Source organism: Conger conger, chromosome 2, assembly GCF_963514075.1.
Source record: "Conger conger chromosome 2, fConCon1.1, whole genome shotgun sequence".
NCBI lineage: Eukaryota > Metazoa > Chordata > Actinopteri > Anguilliformes > Congridae > Conger > Conger conger.
Window position 1 is genome coordinate 27,242,937 of NC_083761.1, and position 20,708 is coordinate 27,263,644.

The 20,708-nt window shown below is 41.7% G+C and overlaps 1 protein-coding gene across 1 annotated transcript in view; it reads right to left on the minus strand.

The window, feature by feature from the left end:
* myo1d (myosin 1D) overlaps positions 1-20,708 on the minus strand; it is a 105,665-nt gene that overhangs the window by 12,665 nt on the left and 72,292 nt on the right. Inside the window, exons 17-21 of the mRNA XM_061231199.1 lie at positions 16,615-16,838; positions 16,204-16,342; positions 13,544-13,648; positions 13,304-13,417; positions 5,948-6,102 (exon numbers count right to left, since the gene is read on the minus strand). Coding sequence (XP_061087183.1) covers positions 5,948-6,102; positions 13,304-13,417; positions 13,544-13,648; positions 16,204-16,342; positions 16,615-16,838 — 737 coding nt within the window. The remainder of the gene's footprint in view (positions 1-5,947; positions 6,103-13,303; positions 13,418-13,543; positions 13,649-16,203; positions 16,343-16,614; positions 16,839-20,708) is intronic.

Consider the following 20,708-nt stretch of genomic DNA (forward strand, 5'->3'; position numbering starts at 1 on the left):
TACTGCCATTGTACCCCGGGAGGTACTTAAGGTACTGAACCCTTTGAAGTTTAGGTTTTTTTCAAATGTTTTTGGGGGTTTTTTTCTCCCAAAACGGCACTGCTTTCAATTACCAGTAGCAATTGCTACATCGGCATTGGAATGGAACATTCTAATCACATTTGTGAACTTACACCTTAAAGGGTTAACCTGAATTGTTTCAGGAAACGTACTGTATGCAAAAGAAAATGTGCTGTGTAAGTATTTCATATAGGTGGCTATTTTAAACCAGAATGGTGCCAAAGTCTCCCTGAGCGAGACAGGGTTGGTGCCTTGGCATGGCACTGACAACCTGGTTTGTGCCTTGTATGGCAGCCTTTCACCACTGGTGTGTGTGTGTGTGTATTAGAATGGGTGGATGCGATTAATTGTAAAGTGCTTTGAAAAAAAAAAAAAAAAAAATGCAAGGAGGCACTTGACCAATGACCGGCCAGGCAAAGCACAGACTATGGCCAGGTCAAAGTACAATCAATATGGAGCCACGATGTGCAATTCAGCTGAGTCACTCGATGCGAGGAGTGGGGGGAAGAGAGAGGGAAGAGAAAGGGAGAAGAGATTGTTTCGTGAAGCGGACAACCAGCTAGCATCTATTGCCCACAATGTCATTGCAATGTTAATAAAGGGGAATCACCATTCCATGGCAGGCAACCGGCTTAGAGGTCACCCAAAATGGCCCTTGCTTTGGTATAAGGGAATATGGCATGCTGTGCATGTCTCATAGGAACATGTCTTAGAATAATTAAATAATTAAAATTTGAATGGGAGTGACCAGGTTTTCAGCTAAAGTGGCATGAAAAACAGTTGTTGGACAGACCTGGATCAAATATGTAATTGTTTTAGATTCAAATATGTTTTACGCCCTACTGAGCTTGTCTGGTGTATTGGAACCTACGTAATCCTCACAAAAAGTGCCTTCTGGTCCTCTTGATTCCCTCATTTGCACCAGGCAATCGAGCACAGAAAAGTATTTTAATCAAAAACAATTACGGCTCTTGGCAGCATTAAGCTGAGGGAGAACTGCATCACCTTTGGGGAAGAGGACAAGACAAGACTGACAAGAAAGGATCCACAAGTGAAAGTAAAAGTGATCTTGGCGGATCAAAAGATGGACAATGTGCGATTGACTCAGGTCTGGAGGGGTTGCACGTTCTAGAGTCAGGTAAAGCTAACGGTTTGAGCAAGGCGGGGCACTTATAGTGCAATCTAAGTATTGTGGTTAATGGGCAGGTAGCACAGATGGGAGGGTACTGGGCTGGTTGGGGAACAGATGCGCTCCTCCCTCCCTTTCCCTAGGCACCCCAACTCCTGCTTCCTGTGTGGAGGGCACGCGAAGCTCAGAGCTAAATATAGAGCAGGCCCACAAAGCAGTCAGCTCTGCTCCTTAAATATTTCATCTCCAGGGTAGTGAGGGAGGGAGGGAGGGAGGGAGGGAGAGGGGGGTGGGGTGGGGCGAAGCAAAGAAGAAAACACGGGAAAAGGGATAAATAAAGAGAAAGGGATGAAGAAAGAAAACATCCAAGGCTTTTTATGAGATAGAGGTCGAACCGTTTGAAGTATAGTATATTACTGCTAATATATATGAGGCCGCCTGCAATTATAAGACAGGTAACAAAAACATACAGCTGTTGTGTGTTGTAAAACAGTCTATTTGTATTACAGCAGGCTTCACACTAGAAATATAGGGGCAAAGCAACAAATTTGGTCACCCATTCATTAGGAAAAATAATGGCTATTGTTTTATTCAGAACGATCAGGGAACTAATACAAAATGGCCGCTTCTAATATAAAATTATATTATATATATAATATATAGCCTTAAAAAAGGCTATGTCCTTCTCCTGCCCCACAAATTCTGCCATATATAAGGATAAAGACAGAGGCTGTGAGACTCCCTCTATGAATCACTGGTGGGTTGTGTAAGCTATATGAGTGATGCTTGCTCTGTAGTGAAGGAGAAAACCTTGTCAAAGGATAAACATAAAAGTGCCTCAGAGGAAAACTCGGCTTGTACAAAGCAAGGTTCCAGAGGATTCTTTTGTTACAATATCCCGACAGATATCTGAAACTGTCTAAAATAAAACGTCTCCATGAAAGGCTTATTGCAGGTATTCACTGAATGAATAATAAAAATGGCTACAATACAGCTTTAGTCTCCAAATCCCTGAAGCCGGACCAAAAAGATGATGCCGCATTTGGAGGTAGGGCATGAGCCGAGACGGTAGATACGGGTGGAGTTTTTGTCACCTGAAGTGCGTCCCCCACGCATGCCATTGGCTGTGCCAATTAGAACCCAGTTTCAACAATGCGCTTGAAATATTATACAGCCATACAATGTTTTGGTACAGTGTCGGTCCGTCAACTGTATATTTTGAAACCCAAATTTAAGGACTATAAACACAGGCAGAGGAAGGGATTGACAATGTTTTAACACACAAATCCTACCTATTGGACCCTTACTTCATTATTCATGTTCCAATTTCTGTTTATGCATGTATCGCTTCATGGTATAATTAGTTCAACCAGTACCACTGTCACCATATTTGCCTCTCTCGTTCTGCTCTGTACCACACTTGTATTCGCTTCTGCGCTAATACACAGGCACTTATAGTGACACTTCAGCACTTCAGTTCTGATCGCATCATTATAATAATTTCTGTCTGCTACATTTCATAACCGCAAACAGCAAAATTCGAGGCAATGGGTGCACTCTAACAAAAAAAAGCGCAAGGTCGCTCTATTTACAGAAACATAGCACAGCTTTTCAATAAGGGATAAACAAAAACATTCAAAGCAGACTGCATGCCTACACAGTACTCATGAGCTGGAGAGTGCAGTGTTACATTTAACCTTTAGCAGGTAACACACAGGCATCAGAAGAGGTCTTATGCGTTCATATGTACAGCACAATCTGTACAAACGTACATTCTGACATTTCAAAGAGCATTAATGGCTGACTGGGGGAACTGATATGTTTCTGTATCTGGGTGATATAAGGACACGCATCTCATGGACAGGCCTGAGAAACTAAAACAGATTGTACAGTGATGGTAGATGGCAGAGTGGACTCACACCACAGACACCAGAGACGGCACTGGCATTTAAGGCAGCAGCAGCCAAGCAACAGCAATAGCTAGAATTCTTCTTCAGGGCTATTTACCTAATCCTGATATCTTATAAGCATATGTTTGATCTGGCTAATCGGAATATAAATAAAAGATAAGTACTTAGTCTTGCCATCAAACTGTAGGCACACACTGGTCAAAGACTAACTACTGTATTTGCCTGTTGGATTTCTGAAGTGGTGGATTGCCTGCCATCTTTTTTTTTTTTTTTTTTGAGATATTTTTTAGGCCTTTTTCAGCTTTATTGGACAGTATAGTATAGAGAGACAGGAGGAATGGGAGCGAGAGAGAGGGGAAGACATGCGACAAATGTCAGACGGTCGGATTCGAACCGCCGACATCGCGGCTCGTCAATGCTCTACAGGCTGCGCCACCGAGACACCGGCTTGCCTGCCATCTTATTGAAGAAATACCATACCATATATTTTAATTTCCTCAATGGTTGGTTAAATGCATGTATATCACATGCTGAAGCCATGGAAGTAAAAATAATTTAGACTTTTGTACATTTGGCAGTACAAAAATAGATTTTCTTTTTTTATGTATATGTGTAACATATTGAATATAATGAGTAACTTGACTTTTCTTGTTTGCTTACAACAACCAGGGCTAGACAATAACGGTTGCCCGCTTGGCCCTGGCAACCAGACTTGGGCAATTGGCAACCATTCCGCAGCCTCTGGTTGCATACTTTGGCAACCACAATTTCCTGTAATTTTTTGGAACTCTTAGGGCTGAATAAACACTGGAATTCGAATGAGAGGGTAGCTAAAAAATAATGAGATTGAACGCGCACAAAAAGGGACGAAGGTTGATTTTAATGTTGTTACGTTATCATATTATTTTCTTTTGCACCATTCTAGAGACTAGTGTGCATGAGATCATTCCACGGTCAAGTGGACATCTGATGGTTGATGTGAACATTAACTGAAGCTCCTGACCCGTATCTACATGATTGCAGGCATTGCACCACAGCCACACAATTGGCTGAGTAGATATGAATAAGTAGGAGTAGTAAAGTAAACATTTTCCTAATAAAGTGCTCGGTGAGTGTATGTGTGTGAGAAAGAGAGAGATGTGTAATTAATGTGTTTTGTACTGTAGTGGAGTCAGCAGGGGCTTCCAATGCCTCGCGGGAATGTCGTCAGTGAATTTTACTGATTGCTCTCACCTGTGGCTGTCTGATTGACTTTGTGTGGAGGCAAGAGAGTGAGCTGGCAGTTTGTGAGCTGGCAGCTCATTGATGCATGTATTTTGCACTCATTTTCGGTAATAGACCGCCGGCAACTATAGATAGGTAGTGAGGCAGTGAGGGAATTAATGTAGGGAAACAGCGAGTTGGTAGGGACCCTGGGGTTAGGAGTGCTTTGGTTGTTTTTTTCCTCTTGCCTAGTTACCATCTCGGGGTACTGGTGAACTAAAGCAGTATTCTGTAGAATATTTAACCTCATCTGTTTTTTACATTCTATGTGAAAATTAATCTAACATCCAGTAGTTCCCTTGAAAAGCTGTGCCTGCACTGTGACTCCAACCATGTGGTTATTATCCAGAGACTGCTGTTAATGCCATCCCCAGTCCCTATGGGGAGGTGTTGTGTAACCAGGACAGGGAAGTCATTTGAACTCCTTTAAAGGTACAATAGGTAATTTTGGACTTCTAATGGTCAAGAGAGGAATTGCAACAAACAGCCTCAAACCACAACTGTTTATCCCTCGCTCTTCTCTGTGAAGGCACTGATGTTGAAACCCCCCACACCATTGGCTGTGGCAACTAGAACCAATTTTCAACCAATGAGCTTGAATTATAGTACAGCTTTACAATGTTTTGAGTGTCGGTCCGACAACTGTATATTTTGAAACCCGAATTTAAGGACTATAAACACAGGCAGAGGGTGAGTTAACATGTCAGTGAGCCTTTTTCAATGATAGGAAGGGATAGGAATGATCTTGTAACAATGTTTTATCACAAAGATCTTACCAATTGTACTTTTTATTCCGTAGTATGTTTTGTCCAGTGTCTTATGTCGGTGTGATCGTGTTTTATTTTATTTGGCTATACAGTGAAGGAATTGTTCAGATCCAGTTCTCTAACGGGCTCCAAAGGGGGATGATGACCCTACCCATGTCATTCTGTAAATTTTGCATGTGCCTTAAAATGTACCCAAAATGAGCATATGCCAAGATCTGTTCAATATATCATAAATAACTTTATCCATTCTCGTCAGCTAAATAAGTCCCAAATAACAACATACTTAATTTACTTTCTCGGACTACGTTGGTCCCGCAACATTTCAGTGAGCAGACATATTGACAATTACTTGACAAAGGTGATATAGGTTTCACAGATGAAGCCTAAACATGGACTGAATTCAATTTTGAATGGAGATTTTCCAAACACAGCTCCATATAGTCCAGGACTAAGCTTAATCTGTGTCTAAAGTATCCCTGTAAAGTAACTGTTGAAACAATGATGTGCTGAGGTGACATGTTTTAAACATTCGTTATGTCACTGTGTCATTCAAATGTGGGGTATAGTTTGCTCAAAATATAGGGTGTCGAAACAAAATACAGGGCAACCAAATTGTCAATTTCAGCGTTTCCCTGAACGCTTGTGCTTTTGAAGCGTGTGGGCCGCCATAGGAAAGTGCTCTGACAGGTACACAAACGGGACTCCCCAGTCGCGTCTATGGTAAACACCCACCTTATCGTGGCTACACCGACCTTGCGGGTCCCAGTCGTGTACCTTAAGCACTACGCTACAGACTGTCCCAAACTGTGCCAGCTTACCTCTTGAAGTGGCTGAGGAGGGTGCCCACCAGCTCTCCGATGCGGCTCTCCCCCGTGGGAACCATGCCCTGGAGGCACACGATGAGGTCACGGTTGTCCTTGGTGTGGAACACCACCAGCTGGTCCTTTCCAGGGGACACGCTCACCCCCGTCACCTGAGACGACAAAGGGACAGGATTCTGAATGGTAATTAAACAGGCTGTCGTCACTGTTCCCGACCTCATTATTTTTGACTCACAAATGGTAGCACATCTTGCTTCGACAGTTGAACCCATATAGCAACTGCAGTTCAGCATACCCGCAAAATATTTAAAGCGGAGGTAATTAATCTCGAAAAAAACATCTCAACTAACAGATCGCAGGTTTGAACCAAAAACAGAAAATGCTGGACAAAGGAATAAGGTATCTGAACAACTTTGCGAATGGTGGTTGAACCTGCTCTATAAGAATGAGTGAGCATAAAGAGGAGAATAACATGCCCGTCTCAAATCACTCAAAAGCCGAAATATATGAAGCGAAATGCATTTTTCTGGCGGTTCTACAGGTATATATTAGTCAAATGGCATCATCTAATCATTTTCAGATGATATAGATTATAGTGGCATCAGCAGAGCCTGACAGCTGGACATTAAGCCATCCGCCTCTTGTTTTCGGATTGGTATGTTGCAGGATTAATACAACTACACAAGTGGACTGAAGTGAGTTTGTATAACCCAAACTCAAAATTTGGTAAAAAAAGTGATAGAAGACGCACGCTCCAAAAGCAGGCCTGTAGTGGATGCCTCACAGGCAGACCTGGGCAGCCTGTAGCCTAGTAGCTAGGGTACATTACTGGGAAGGTTGGTGGTTCAAGCCCCAGCATAGCCAGGATAAGATCCCCACAGCTGTTGGGCCCTTGAGCGAGGCCTTTAACCCCGCATTGCTCCAGTGATGAATGTCCCTTGCTAAGTCTACTGAACTATAACTTGGATAAAAGCTTCAAGTAAATAACAAATTATTATTATTTTTTTAGTTAATAAATGTGTAATTGCTTTGGATTGAAATACTAATCTGTGCTCGTCTGGTACAACTGAGCCATACAAGAGGACCAGAATGCAGGATTCGCACTTATTATTCATAGGTTCTGGACAAGCTCAGTGAAGCATAGAAAAGTATTGGAATCCAAAACAATTACAATTATAATTTGACCCAGGTCTGGAGAGAGGTAATGGCTGGCAATGGGAGCCCGACATCGCCATTCTCTGGTCTCCAACTCTCCGAGCGTCAGCGGTGCAGTTTGGTGATGGCTCGTTGGGCACAGCAGAAAAACAGCTGGGGGCGAAGACAAGGGCCAGACCCAGTGGTTCGTTGGGGGGGGGGGGGGGGGTCATTACCAAAATAACTACAGAGAAGATAAAAGCCCCTGGGCACAGTAGCCAGGAACATCCACTGTTTTAGAGGACGGGATGACGGCTAAGACGGCGGCAATGACTCTGGTTTCCTGCAATACTGCCGATTTTAACAAAAAACATTTCTTATTTCTGGACTGCATCCAAGAGTTGGATTAACATTCTATTTAAAGTCGTCAACTTCCACCTGGGTAGAAAAGCGGGCTCTCCCCTGGATTAATTCCAAAATCATAAGAATGCTCCAACTGAAAGAAAAATGACTTGGCATTTACTATAAAATGAGATGTAACTTAGACAATTAAATATACACACAGATAAACAAATGTTCCACTGAGATTCTGAAAGCAAAGAAGAAATACTATCCATCAATAATAGCCTATGCAGCTACACATCCAAAAAATCTCTGGCAGAACTCAATCACCGGGAACACAAAAATAATTGTGTCAAAATTGAATGAAAAAAACAAGATACCATCATTTCCGACCCATTATTGGTTGCTAATGAGTTCCAAAAATATTTTGCCTCTTCTATTCTTGACCCTGCAAATTCATTTAAATCTCCACTTATCTCCAGCTATGACAATAATTCAGAAACAAATTCTACACACTTTTGCTTCTCTGAAGTACCAATATCTACAGTTCAAAAAACATTCATGTCACTAAATAACTAAGTGTGACTTCTATGGTCGAACAACCATGTTCCTAAAACAACATTATGATGTTTTGCTCCCGTTATTTAATTGGTTGATTAATTTGTGCATTCAGAAATCAAATTTCTCCAGATTTTAAATCCGGTGATGCAGTTAGTGTCAAATTACAGACCCATCAGCATTTTGCCTCACAAGCTACCTTGAAAGTCAACATCTTTTAAACAATTTACAGTTTGGATTCCGACAGAAACGCCTAACTTTATCTGCCACTATGCTCTTCACTGAACACATCCGTACAGCTCTTAACAGTGGTCAAATTACCGGAGCCATATTCATAGACTTCAGGAAAGCTTTCAACACTGTGAACCACACACTCCCTCTCATTATTCCTCAGAGTATCTACATCCATACATACTTTCAAATATCTGTTAAAATAATCACATCTCTTGCCCAACCAATCAATCAATCATGCAACCACTACTCAGCTGTCCCTTTATCAATTCAAATAATATACATATATTATTTCCTTTTCTCTGTATTTCATCATCCTTTCATCATCCTTTCATCATCTCTTTGAGCGCTCAGACATTTCTGCTAACGCCGCATCAATGAGACTGCACTGCAAATGCACTGCTCTCCACCCTTGTCCCCAAAAGGACTTGTGAGGGTGGCGTGTGCAGTCACCAGTAAAACTACAGGTTGAGCACAGCAGGTGGAGGTCACATGACCAGCGAGCTGTTTTGCAGTCACTGACTTGGCCCCTCCTCCTTCTGTACGCTGTGGAAGGAGATAAAAATGTCCGCTGTTACGTAACCCACGGCTGAATCACTCCGGACACCCACAGCATGGAAAGGCAGCTGCCCCTAGTCCAAGTGGAGAAATCAGGACAATCAACAGAACTGCAAGTCTCCCCATATCTGGGGGAGGGGGGGGGGGGGGGTTGTATGGTGTATAAAGAAACTGAATACATAATGATCACAAAATGTACATTAATATCCTTTTTTATTGAGATAAGACAAAAAACGAAACAATAAGAAATAAAACAAATAATTTGGATAACCTTAAAGAATAATTTTAAATATGTGAAGAAACTTTCTTGGCTGCTTTAAAAGAAACCCACAAAAACCTGGAACGAAACTACTCCAACTGCAATTTCCAGGGATTTGTTGTGGCTATGTTTGGTGCAATGCCCACAGATGTAACTTTTATACATTTCTGTACCTGATCTAAAATTTTATTTTTCTGTTGCCAGGTTGTTGCTCCCTTATAGCATATGAAATTTGGTAAAGCGCCGAAAAAGCCCTTGTTTATTTTTTACAACAATATGAAGAATTGGAACATGAGGATCATTTAAACAACAAACGTGAACGCTGTCGGTTTTACAGTGAACACCTGGGGTGTGATATCTTGTGGTGAAACATTACACTGTCACAGGAAAAAAGCCAACGCATTTAATTCCCACACTGGGCCAGCTTTGAACTATATTTATTGAACTATAAGGGGTTTTATAGCAATTACCCAGTGCAGGAAGAGAATACAAATTACACGAGGGCTAAGAAAAGTTGATAGCGAGAGAGAACGAAAGAGAGAGAGGGAGGGAGGGAGGGAGAGAGAGACACACTGCAGCAGAAATGCATAAACAGGAAGTGTAGAACAGAGAAAAGGTAAACAAAAGAGAGAAAGAGGGAAGAAGAGAGCAAGCTCTTCCGAGGAGGCCAGAATGCACGCAGAGGCAGCAGATCCACGAACACATGCCCCGAACGCTACCAGACATCAGCTGATCTTCCCTCCTGCACCGTTGCCACGGCAACCCTGTCTCTCGGGAAGTTGGCATGACAACAGCGGAACGAGAGAGAGCGAGAGAGAGAGAGAGAGAGAGAGAGAGAAAAAGAGAGAGCACAAGATGGACGCTGGAGAAGTGAAGTGGCGAGAAATGTGCAGAACGGGGGGGTCGATGAGGGCGATGTCAAGAAGCGTAAGAATGGCTATTCCCAGTCGCGGGGTCCTTTACCTACGTGGCGTGAGAGCGCGGTCGTGACGATTAGCGGCACGTGGGCTGGCTGGACGGCGAGGCTGGAATGAAGGCGCCCTGAAGCACCTTCGCCTAAACGCCTGGCCTGGGTTAGTGGGGGCTGCACACAGCCCTGAGCCGCTGTGCCCCGGTGCTGAAACGTGCCAACAACACAAACCCCTCCCCACCATGTTCCCCACTAATCCCTACCCGTTGACACCTTCTAACCTCCACGCATCGATCCAGTTGCGCTACACCCTGAGGCCGTTTCCGTGTTTACAGTTTTCCTCTCTGACACCGCTCTCTACTGCTCTCTCTACCCCCACCCCGTTTAGTTCCGTGTTGGCCTGCCTCCAGACGCCTCGCACACTACACAGACTGAGCTGAGCCACTGTATTCACTCGGCTCTTCTTTCCTCTCAGTCTACGGCTCCTGCTCGTTACTTTCCTCGCTGGTCTTCTTCCTTTCTCAGGATCGAGTCATTTTGTACCGCACTGTCAAAACACTGACTTCTGTTCTTTGGTGTACCCCTTCAACGTGGCTTTGCGCAAACGCATTCGCATTGTGCCGCCAAACAAATCGGGGGATGCTACACAGCTGGCTTCTATATTTAGCCGGAGGCACGTGCAGGGACTCCTGGTCTCCCGCACAATACTTCTTGTCCCTTCCCCCCAGGATATACCAGGGCTTCCTGGCCGTCTCCTGTCAGCTGTCACAGTGAAATCATCGAGAAAGCTTTTGCTTTGCGCGACAGGAGAGGAACGACCAAAAAAAATAATAATTGCGCGCCATCGCAAGGTCAACTCCTCGCGTTTAAGCCTGTTACATCCCACGCTGATCCCGCTGATGGTTCAAGGTTTTGAACCTTGTCAGCGTTTAAAAATGACGGTGCTTCGAATGCGGTGTGAAAACAGCGTGGACTTTGTCAACCAAGCTCAGATGGGAAAACCTGTGTGGGCCGTGTCCTATGAAGGTGTTATAGAGAATAATCAATCATCAATTGGTAGAGTGGATCCATGTTTCAAAGATAAAATGAAGAAATCTCAATGCAATATGTCAAATATATGTAGCATTGTACAATATAAGTGACAATTTGGGGCGGGAAAGTTTACAAAGTGATTTGTCCTTGAATTTACTTAACTATTTATTATTTATGTTTCCTGTTTTACGGCAGCAGACCCACTTAAAAATGGCGTATTTCTGGCATAGACTGTTATTAAAATAAGATAAAAGCTTGTTTTGACTTGTAACAAGGGTAACACGCATACATGTTTTAACCTTCCACTATGACAATTAATTTAGAAAGAAAAAAAAAGAAGAAAATTCTTACTTTACAATTCTTTTACATTTAAATGTACAATAGGTAGGATTTTTGTGTTAAAAGATTGTTATAAGAACATTGTAAATCCCTTCCTATCATTGAAAAAGGCTCACTGACATGTTGACTCAACCTCAACCTGATGAGTACTTGTCTGTAGTACATTACATTACAGTAATTTAGCTGATGCTTTTGTCCAAAGCGACAAAGCAGGGGCCAGTCCCCCCTTGAGAAATGTATGATTAAGTGCCACACTGATCTTATCATGGCCACAATGGGGATTGAACCCACCAGTCATGCACTAGCCACTATGCTACATGCTGCCCCGTAAATGGTTGGTGGTCCACCCCTAGTGACAATGCTACAATGTGCTGTATGCTACAATGTCAAAATTATTTATACAAAACATTTTTTCCCAAATACAATTTACATATACTTACATATACCCTTGCTCAATGGTACAATGGCAGCTCCCCACCAGGGAATCAAACCTACAACTGAGTTCTCTAAACATAATACAAAACTGCCACAATACATTATCTTATTGACACATGATAACAAATCATTTTTAGCTGAGACATTACAGCAGAACCAAAACCTAAACTCTGGTCAACCGAACAGGTTATGGAATTGGAATTATAACATTAATACAAAATGACAACTGCAAAAAAACAAGTAACTTTTCAAAATTAGACAAGGGAGTGAGTTTGAAGTTAGCCTACAAGATATATACCACTTTTGACAAAAATAAGGACCGGGAGAAAATTAGCTGTTGGATGGAACTGGAAGCGAGAAGCAGGCAAATAATTTTAAATCAAGTAAAGATTGCGTCACACGGACATAGCCAATGCAAATGGTAACTTTGACTTTCACTTACCATTAGTGTTCATCCACCCAAGTGAGAAACTTAGTTGCTTTGCTTATACGGATTTGTTTCTGATTTGGGTATTTTTACAAGTTTGTACTGTTGATTATTTGATTGCACTTTTACAGTATATTTTCATGTTACTGTTTGGATGAATGCCATTGAGGTTATTGGTTAGAAACAATGAAAAATGAATAAATTCTAGCGACTCCTGTTTGAAGGTCAGTCCAGATATTCAAGTTGAAGAGAGATGAAGTTGTTGTTGTTGCATTTTATGATGAATTCTGATCACATAGCACTATAGCAGAAATGAAATTCAGCGGGACTTCAGCTTCACCACCCTATTGAGTGTTGGATATTACCCCGTGTTCACACTATGAACGATTTCGTCAACCAGTTGCTGGAAATCCATTAATTCTCTACATTCTCTAAGTTGAGTGATGGGCAACAACATGAGCAAGTGGGCAACTGAACAATGAAAGTTGGCGGAAAAAAGTTAATGTAACAATTCCGCAGGTTTCATATTTGTCCAACCGATATGATACCATGTTGTAAATAATTGTTCCACCTAGCTTTGGTGCAGAAAAATTATGCACTGAACTTGTAATTATGGTACAATCCAACTGGGTTTTATACACCATTTTTTTAAACAAAGCGCCTCAAAATTAAACTTGTTTTGCAATGAAAGTTTAATATCTTGTTATTAATAATAGTATAGTCATGCGTACATGATAATTACATAATGTCATTCAATACTTATCAGTGTCTTAACGCAAGGGTCGCATCGACACATTTGATTAATTTTGACTTATTTATCTCAATTTCATAAAAGAACACTGGGGGGTAGATGTGAATGAAAAACAAGTTCAGTGAGCGCTTTAAAAAAGCTATTAAATGTAGTTGACTGAAAAGACCTATATTTGGGACAATGTATCCTGCACTGTCATGGTAATAACATGCTGTTTAATTAATACAATGGCCTAAACAAATCTGTAATCCAACACTCCCTAAGGGTAAATGTGAAGTAAGTTAATTTTTTCATGCTCAAGTTTACATTACTGTGGAATTGCCCAATTACTTTTTAGCATAGTGTTGTGGAGGAGTACAGTCCGGTAAAGTACATACGTTGTAGAGTGGGATGCTCTTCATAGGCTTGTACTGCTTGAGGGGGTCCATCTTGTAAAGATGTCGGTCGGTAATCAAGACCGTGCGGTCCTCTGACTTGTTAAAGCGGTTGATCTGGGAAATGCAAAACCATCGTCACTGCCAGAGCAAAGCGATTCAAATCTGAGCTTTGCTGATAAGTGGAGGACAGAGGCAGGCTACTGCGAAGTTGACGGACTCTCTTGGTTTAGGGGAACCTACCTTGCGGACATTGCAGGAGAAGAGTACCCTCATAAACTTGTCCTTGCGTTGCAAGTCATTGGACACCAGGGTGAAGGAGGATGCAGTCTCGGGGCTATCTCGCTTCTACAGACAGATAATGTGAAATAAAACATTAAAAGAACATTTTTTTTTTTTTTATCAAGAAGATATAAAGAGAGAGAAAGGATGGCAGAAGAAGACCTCCAGCACAAGTTTCTGCTGTAAAATACAACTATGCCAGCTTGAAAATTCAAGCTGGTCATAAGCTGGTCTAGCAGGATATGAGCTGGTCACCCAGCTAGTACTGGTAGCTTGTCTGAGCGGGTTGCTGGTCAACTAGCTACCAGCTGTGTCTAAGCACAGCTCAAGCTGGTCAAACCGTGTCAAGCTTGGAGCTGGGCTGAATTGGTAAACCAGCTACCAGCTGTTTGAAAACATACCTTGAGCTGTTTTTTCAGCAGGGGTATTCAAAACTGTAAGCAGACAAATGCATGCACATACAGTAGGGTGCAGGAAAATGTCTGTGAACCTGATGAACCTGTATGTGATCAAAAGCAAACCTGAACTCCAAATGGTACGGATTAACATGAGACCTTTCTGCTCATTTTAAAGCAAGATGGCTTTTTATTTTTATTTTTAATGTTTATAAATCATATTTAAAAAAGAAAAGGGCCCTGTGCAAAAATGTGGAAACCATTTTGGATTATTCTTTGTTACTTTTTAAGAAAATTATTACCAAGGCCCAGAGCCAGGTGATTTACTCGTTAGGGCTTCAATGAGTCAGGTGAATAATTCCAGGGCTGAACTCTGTATTCTGAAGTAACTCTGAAGTTTTACTTCTGAAGTATCTAGTGTTAACAACCATGGTTCCTTCTAAACAGTTGTCCAAGGATGTCAGAATGAAAGTAATTAATTTCCACCAAGAAGGTGAAGTCTACAAAAACTTGCAACGTTTCCACTGTTAGAAACATTATTAGAAAATGTAAGATAAATTGAACAGTTGAAGTCAAGGTCTGAAAGACAAAGAAAATTTTCAGATAGAATGGCCTGAGAAATGCTCAGAAGAACCCACACATCACTGCAAAAGAGCTGCAAAGAAGAGTAGCAGATATAGGTCTAGCTGTTCACAGGACAACAATACAGCATACTTTAAACAACAAAGACCATGTCAGAAAGAAGGATCTCAAAACTCAGCATTTGAAGTACGCAAAAGAAAACATTGAAAATCCTGAATCCTTTTGGAACAATGTGCTTTGGACTGACAAGCTTTTTGCCCATCACCAAAGAAAGTAAGTTTGGAGAAAAGAGGATGAAGCCTTTGTTCAGAAAAACACCTTGCCAACTGAGAAGCATGGTGAATACATTATGTTTCGGGGCTGTGTGGCAGCTGGGGGCACAGGAAATACTGTGTGAGCGGAAGGAAGAATGGATTCCACCAAATATCAAGAAATTCTAGAGGCTAATATTTTAAGGTCAGTCCAGACATTGATGTTTAAGAGAGGTTGGGCATTCCAGCAAGACAATGATCCAAAGCATACATCAAAATCAACCAGAAAATACATCCAGAAAAGACAGATGAAGGTTTTGGAATGGTCACCACGGACTTGAATATTACTGAATATCTCTGGAGAGATCTCAAACATGCCGGACATGCAAGGAAGCTGAAGAATATTTCTGAGCTAGAGGTGTTCTGTCAGGAAGAATACGGAAAAATTCCAAAAGCGAGAATTGAAAGACTTCACTGACAACAGGAATAATTTACAAGCTGTTATACTTGCCCGAGGAGTTACAAAGTACTAACTGGGCTCCCAAATTATTGCACAGGGCCCTTTTCCATATTTTAATTATTTTGAAACTGTAAAAAAAGGAAAAAGTAATCTTGCTTTAAAATTTGAATAAATTTGACATGTTTAACTTTGTACCCTTTAAAAGTCAGGTTCGCTTCTGTTCACTCGGATATTCATTGTAAAAGGCTTTTTGACCAGGGCCGCCCAAGTTTTTGGACATGACTGTGGGTACTGTAAGCAGGAAATACATCCATGGGTGGTTGAGAGCAATAAAGCAAACTACACTAGGGACAAAAAGGTCTTGCATTATCTAGTAAATTTCTGAATTTCAGATTAATCAGAAATACGATTAAAGATTAGGCATTAGGCTGAAATATCAATCATCACCTTGTATCAGAGTTGTCCAGCATACACGCATTTTTAAAAAATACGAATGTGATACAGGCACTGCAAGACAACTTTGACCATATGCAGGTATGCATTACAAAACTTTAAATACGCTTTAAAATAATGGATTTATAAATCCCATGGGATGTGGTCAAGGAAAACTGAAAGGCCCACATTCAAATAGGCAGATGGCTTAATGGCCATCTATTGTTTTTGAGCTTTTCATATCATCCTGGAGCTTTCAATTTCTGTTCCATACTGATTCAGGTAAAACAGTTAGCTATTTTGGTAGAAGTATGCATATTGTAGAGTCTAATTGCTATTCTGAGCGGCATAGAAAGCGATTTCCTGCTCATTGAGAACGTTTTTGTTTGCGTTTTAAATACTAAAACAGGAAGAGAATGCTGATGCATGTGGGTCTTTAAAGGGAGAGAAAGCACTGCCTGACAAGACCTCCTGGGTGAAGATGGAGGGATACAGACTCACCAGGTAGTTTCCTTCCCACGCCCTTTGTAGACCCAGGTCTGCCCTCTGACCCTTCAGAGCATCCAAAGTGGCCACCTTGGCCCTCATCTGCAACGTCTCCTCAGGCGAGAGGCCTTTGATGAGGGTCCACGCCCACCACCTGCTCCGCGCAAACGAACACAGCGTGAAACTTCAACTTCACCTAAGAAACCGTGCTTTTCTTCCGGTACGCAAATCTGCTGCGCCAGCTATCCGGCTACATCAAATCTCACTTTGATCGCAATGACGTCCTCATTAATATAGATAAACCTGAGGCTACAGGCAGGACTTGCAAGCACAAGTGCTCCCTGTAGCAAAAAAATGAAACATTTATTGAAGGTTGTGCAGAATTCTGCGACCGCACGGCAACGCGGCAGAAAAATAAGCGGCGACCTGTTGTAGATGCTCCTCAGCGACTCCTCGAACTTGCGCAGGACTTTGGGCGGAATGGGCCACTTGATATGCTTCCCATGGTCCTTCATGGTCCGGACGTTTTTGAAGGAGCGGTTGATGTCGCGGACGTAGGTTCGGACTTTGTAGCGGCGGTAGGCCCGCAGGAAGGTGAGGGCGGCTCGCATGCGGCGATAGCGCATTCTGGCCACCGTGCCACGCCACACCTGCAGGTGATGATGGGAACAACAAGTATTAGCACTGCAAAAAATAAAAGTCTTTAAAAATCTATCTTAACAAGTAATAGAAATACGATATTAAGTCTAAATATAAGACTAAGAAGGTCTTAATTTGAGACATTTTTATTTCTATTACTCTATAGACTTTCAAGATTTGCCATTGGGGTAAGATAATTTCACTTGTCAAACAAACAGTAACTTTGAACAAGCTAATATTATCTACTAAAAAATATTTTATGTCTCATTACAAGACTAAAACAGTTCAGACAGGTTTTTTTTGCAGTGAGGAAAATGGATGCACAAATGTATTGTAAGCAGGAAATATGTCCATGGGTGGTTGAGGGTCAAGTATTATATCTAAATAAATATGATGCATTCTATATAAGATGCATTATTGAAACCTGGCTGGAAGCACTGCAGTTACAATGATATAACCTCCTCCCTGGGTTAAATCTGTATGGTACTTGGTCCCCAGAGTATGTTTCCCATGTAATATTTCTGGCAAATCTATCCTAGGTTTATTATTATTGTGCTGCATGTAATATATTTAGCTCATGGTACAGCAGTATACAGTCTCACTTACAAATGGGCAAACTACGCTAGGGACACAACGGGTCTTGCATTGTCTAGTAAATTGCCTGATTTCAGAAATAGGATAAAACAGTAAACAGAACCATCTATCATTATCAATTTACATCAAAATAGTGTGTCATACACGTCAGTATTTACATACTTGAAAATCACAAATGTGATACAGACACTGCAAGCCACCTAACCCTATGCAGGTAAACAAAATAAAGACTCTAAATATTCTGTGAAGTAATGGATTTACAAGTCCTAGGAGAGAAGATGCGTTGGTCATTGTGGCAGTTTATGAAGACATCACTCAGAGGAATCAATGAGAGATACAGATCAGGGAACAGCTTGACCCCAGTCATTATGTGGAGCACCAAAAAAGAAACCAATCCACACTCAGTGCAGAATCATGCTTCGCCTCCCAAGTCACGTGACCTCAAAGTGGGTCGAGTCCCACAGGGTCTCTGTTGCCCTCAAAGGGCTCATTATGGCTCTCGGCTCTGTAAGTAATGGAGGAGGGGGGCAGGAGACCCACTGGGGAGAAACGCATTCATCATCCTCTTCCTCCCTGACACAAGAGCAGGGGTCTTCAGCTCATGGGGGTGACAGAGTACACTATCCAATGTCTTTGTTTTAACATGTAGACAGGTGGGGGTTGGTCCATGAGAAAATAAAATCATAGGATGGTTGGCAGGGCCACTGATTCAATTTGTATTTGAATCATCAAAATGTGTTATGCGGGGTTACAGGACGTCTTATGTTTTCTAGAAAACTTCATGTTCCATAATACATACAGTTAAATGCAAAAGTATTGGGATGGTGGCACAGTTTTGGCTCTGTACTCCAGGTAATTGGATTTGAAATTTGAAAAACCATGAATATGAGGTTAAAGTGTGGACTGTCAGCCTTAATTTGAGGGTAATTACATCTATATCAGATCAATTGCAGCCCTTTCTATATAAAGTGCCCTCCATAATGTTTGTTTAGGACAAAGACTCATTATGTCTTGATTTGGAATCACCCAATTAACATGTGGTTATAGTGCACATTCTCAGATTTAAATTTTCTACATTTTGGTTTCACCATGTAGAAATTACATGTGTTTATACATAGTCCCCCGATTTGAGGGCACCATAATGTTTGGGACACATGGCTTCATAGGTGTTTGTAATTGCTCAGGTGTGTTTAATTGCCTTGTCTTTAAATCTATTATTTATTATTGCCATTTATCAACAGGAGGACCATGGTTGTACCAATGAAAGTCAAAGAAGCCATTATAAGACAGAGAAACAAGAATAAAATGGACATTGGCCAAACTTTAGGCTTACCAAAATCAACAGTTTGGAACATAATTAAGAAGAAAGACAGCACCGGTGAGCTTACTAATCACAAAGGGACTGGCAACCCAAGGAAGATGGTCCAAAATGCATAAACATAAAAATAACCCACTAAACAAGATATAATATGCATATTCCATGTATTCCTTTTATAAACAAACAACTTAGATACAATAACTTAGCTTAATGCTTAATACAAATGAATGAGAGCATGCTCACTTAAATGGCATTTTTTGAAAAATGTACTTTCTAAACTTCAAATCTGTTCCTACTGGATGGAATGTGTGGGCGACTCAAACACGCACTGAAGGAACCTCAAATGGGTGGGTGTAATCATTCTTATCAGCCAGGTACGTGACAGAGATTGGGGTGGCACGGGGGCTGGCCAATCAGATTTTAAGGTTAGCCAGTGCCCCCCCACGGCCACCCCTCTGGCTCCACCACTGGTTTAGAGGAACCCATGGTTGTTAACACCAGACAGAACAGCCACTGCAGTTGGATATGTTAGAAGGTATGGAGTTACTTCAGAATAAAAGGTCAGTCCTGGAATTATACTGATTCATTGAAACCCCAATAAGTAAATCACCTGGATCTGGGCCTTAGTAATCATATTGTGAACAAAGAATAATCCAAAAAGGTTCCCAAACTTTTTCACATGGCCCTTTTCCTTTTTTTAATAATTTAAACAGTAAAAAAAATAAAAATAAAAAGCAATCTTGCTTTAAAATGTACAGAAAGGTCTTGTGTTTAAGTCCCATTATGTACCATTTAGAGTTCAGGTTTGCTTTCGATCACATACAGATTACATGTAAACCAGTGGTTCCCAAATTTTTGCATCCCACCGTATACGTTAATTTATGGTCAATAGATACTTGTGAAATTCATAGTGTTATTGTCACAGTGACTACATTGTTCGGCATCATATGCATGATGACGCACTCCATCTCTGATGATGTCCCTCCAGCCTCCACACACAACCCACCTTCCCTCTTTCACATTAAGCTCAGACACTTTATGATTGACAAATTAAACACTAGAGCGAAGCATTGTAAACATATGGAACAGCAGGCCAGCAAATACCTGGCTTGGATGAACATTTCAGCGCATATCAATCAGACAGCGAAACAGGTATCCATTTTAGGTTCTGCCGTGTTTGCCGACGGGAGAAACAGAAGCCTGGCAGCTCGGTGCCATTCCGTTACTTAAACAAAGGCGCAGACGGGTGGTTATTATCTGTGGGAAGGTGGTGACAAGACAATACCCGGGGGATTGGGGTAAATGAGCTCGGTATGTACGCCCCTCCTCCTCTCTTGCGATCATACCATCTGAGCAGCATTTTAACGAGTCGGCCACAATGCGGCCTTTTCTTAGCTGGGTTTTTGTCGCATTTTTACGACCTCATCAAAGGCGAATTGAGGACCGCTGGCCGAGACAAAGTGTGACAGATTAGTTAGCCTGCCAGCTGGTTAAACCCACTGCGTTTACATTAGGGGCTGACCAGGACACGGAGCACACTGGGTAAATCCCTCATGAACATGGCAACCTGCCGGCAGATGTAATCCGCAATTTTGCCTTTGTCAGTCGCGGGGCTGACAAAGAAAGGGAAATGGAGGTGAAATATTTTTTTAGGTATTACAATTAAATACCTAGGTCTTCTTCTAAACCAGCATATTTCTAACCTCTGTCTTACAGTACACAGCGCTGGGGAATAAATCAACTGCACACAAATTATAGAATGAATACCGTCGGGCTGAAAGAGGGTGAGCATAATTTGCTATTAAAACCAAGGCCAAGGAGGTGGTGAGTTAATGGAATATTAAACTGCCATGAAAAACTAGGCCTGGTCGAAGCTTTGACAGCCCAGAGGGTCCAAGCATATTGTTATTTCAGAGAGGTGAAGTACCCAGATGAGCATTCTGCACCAGGGCCATTGCTATATCCCTAT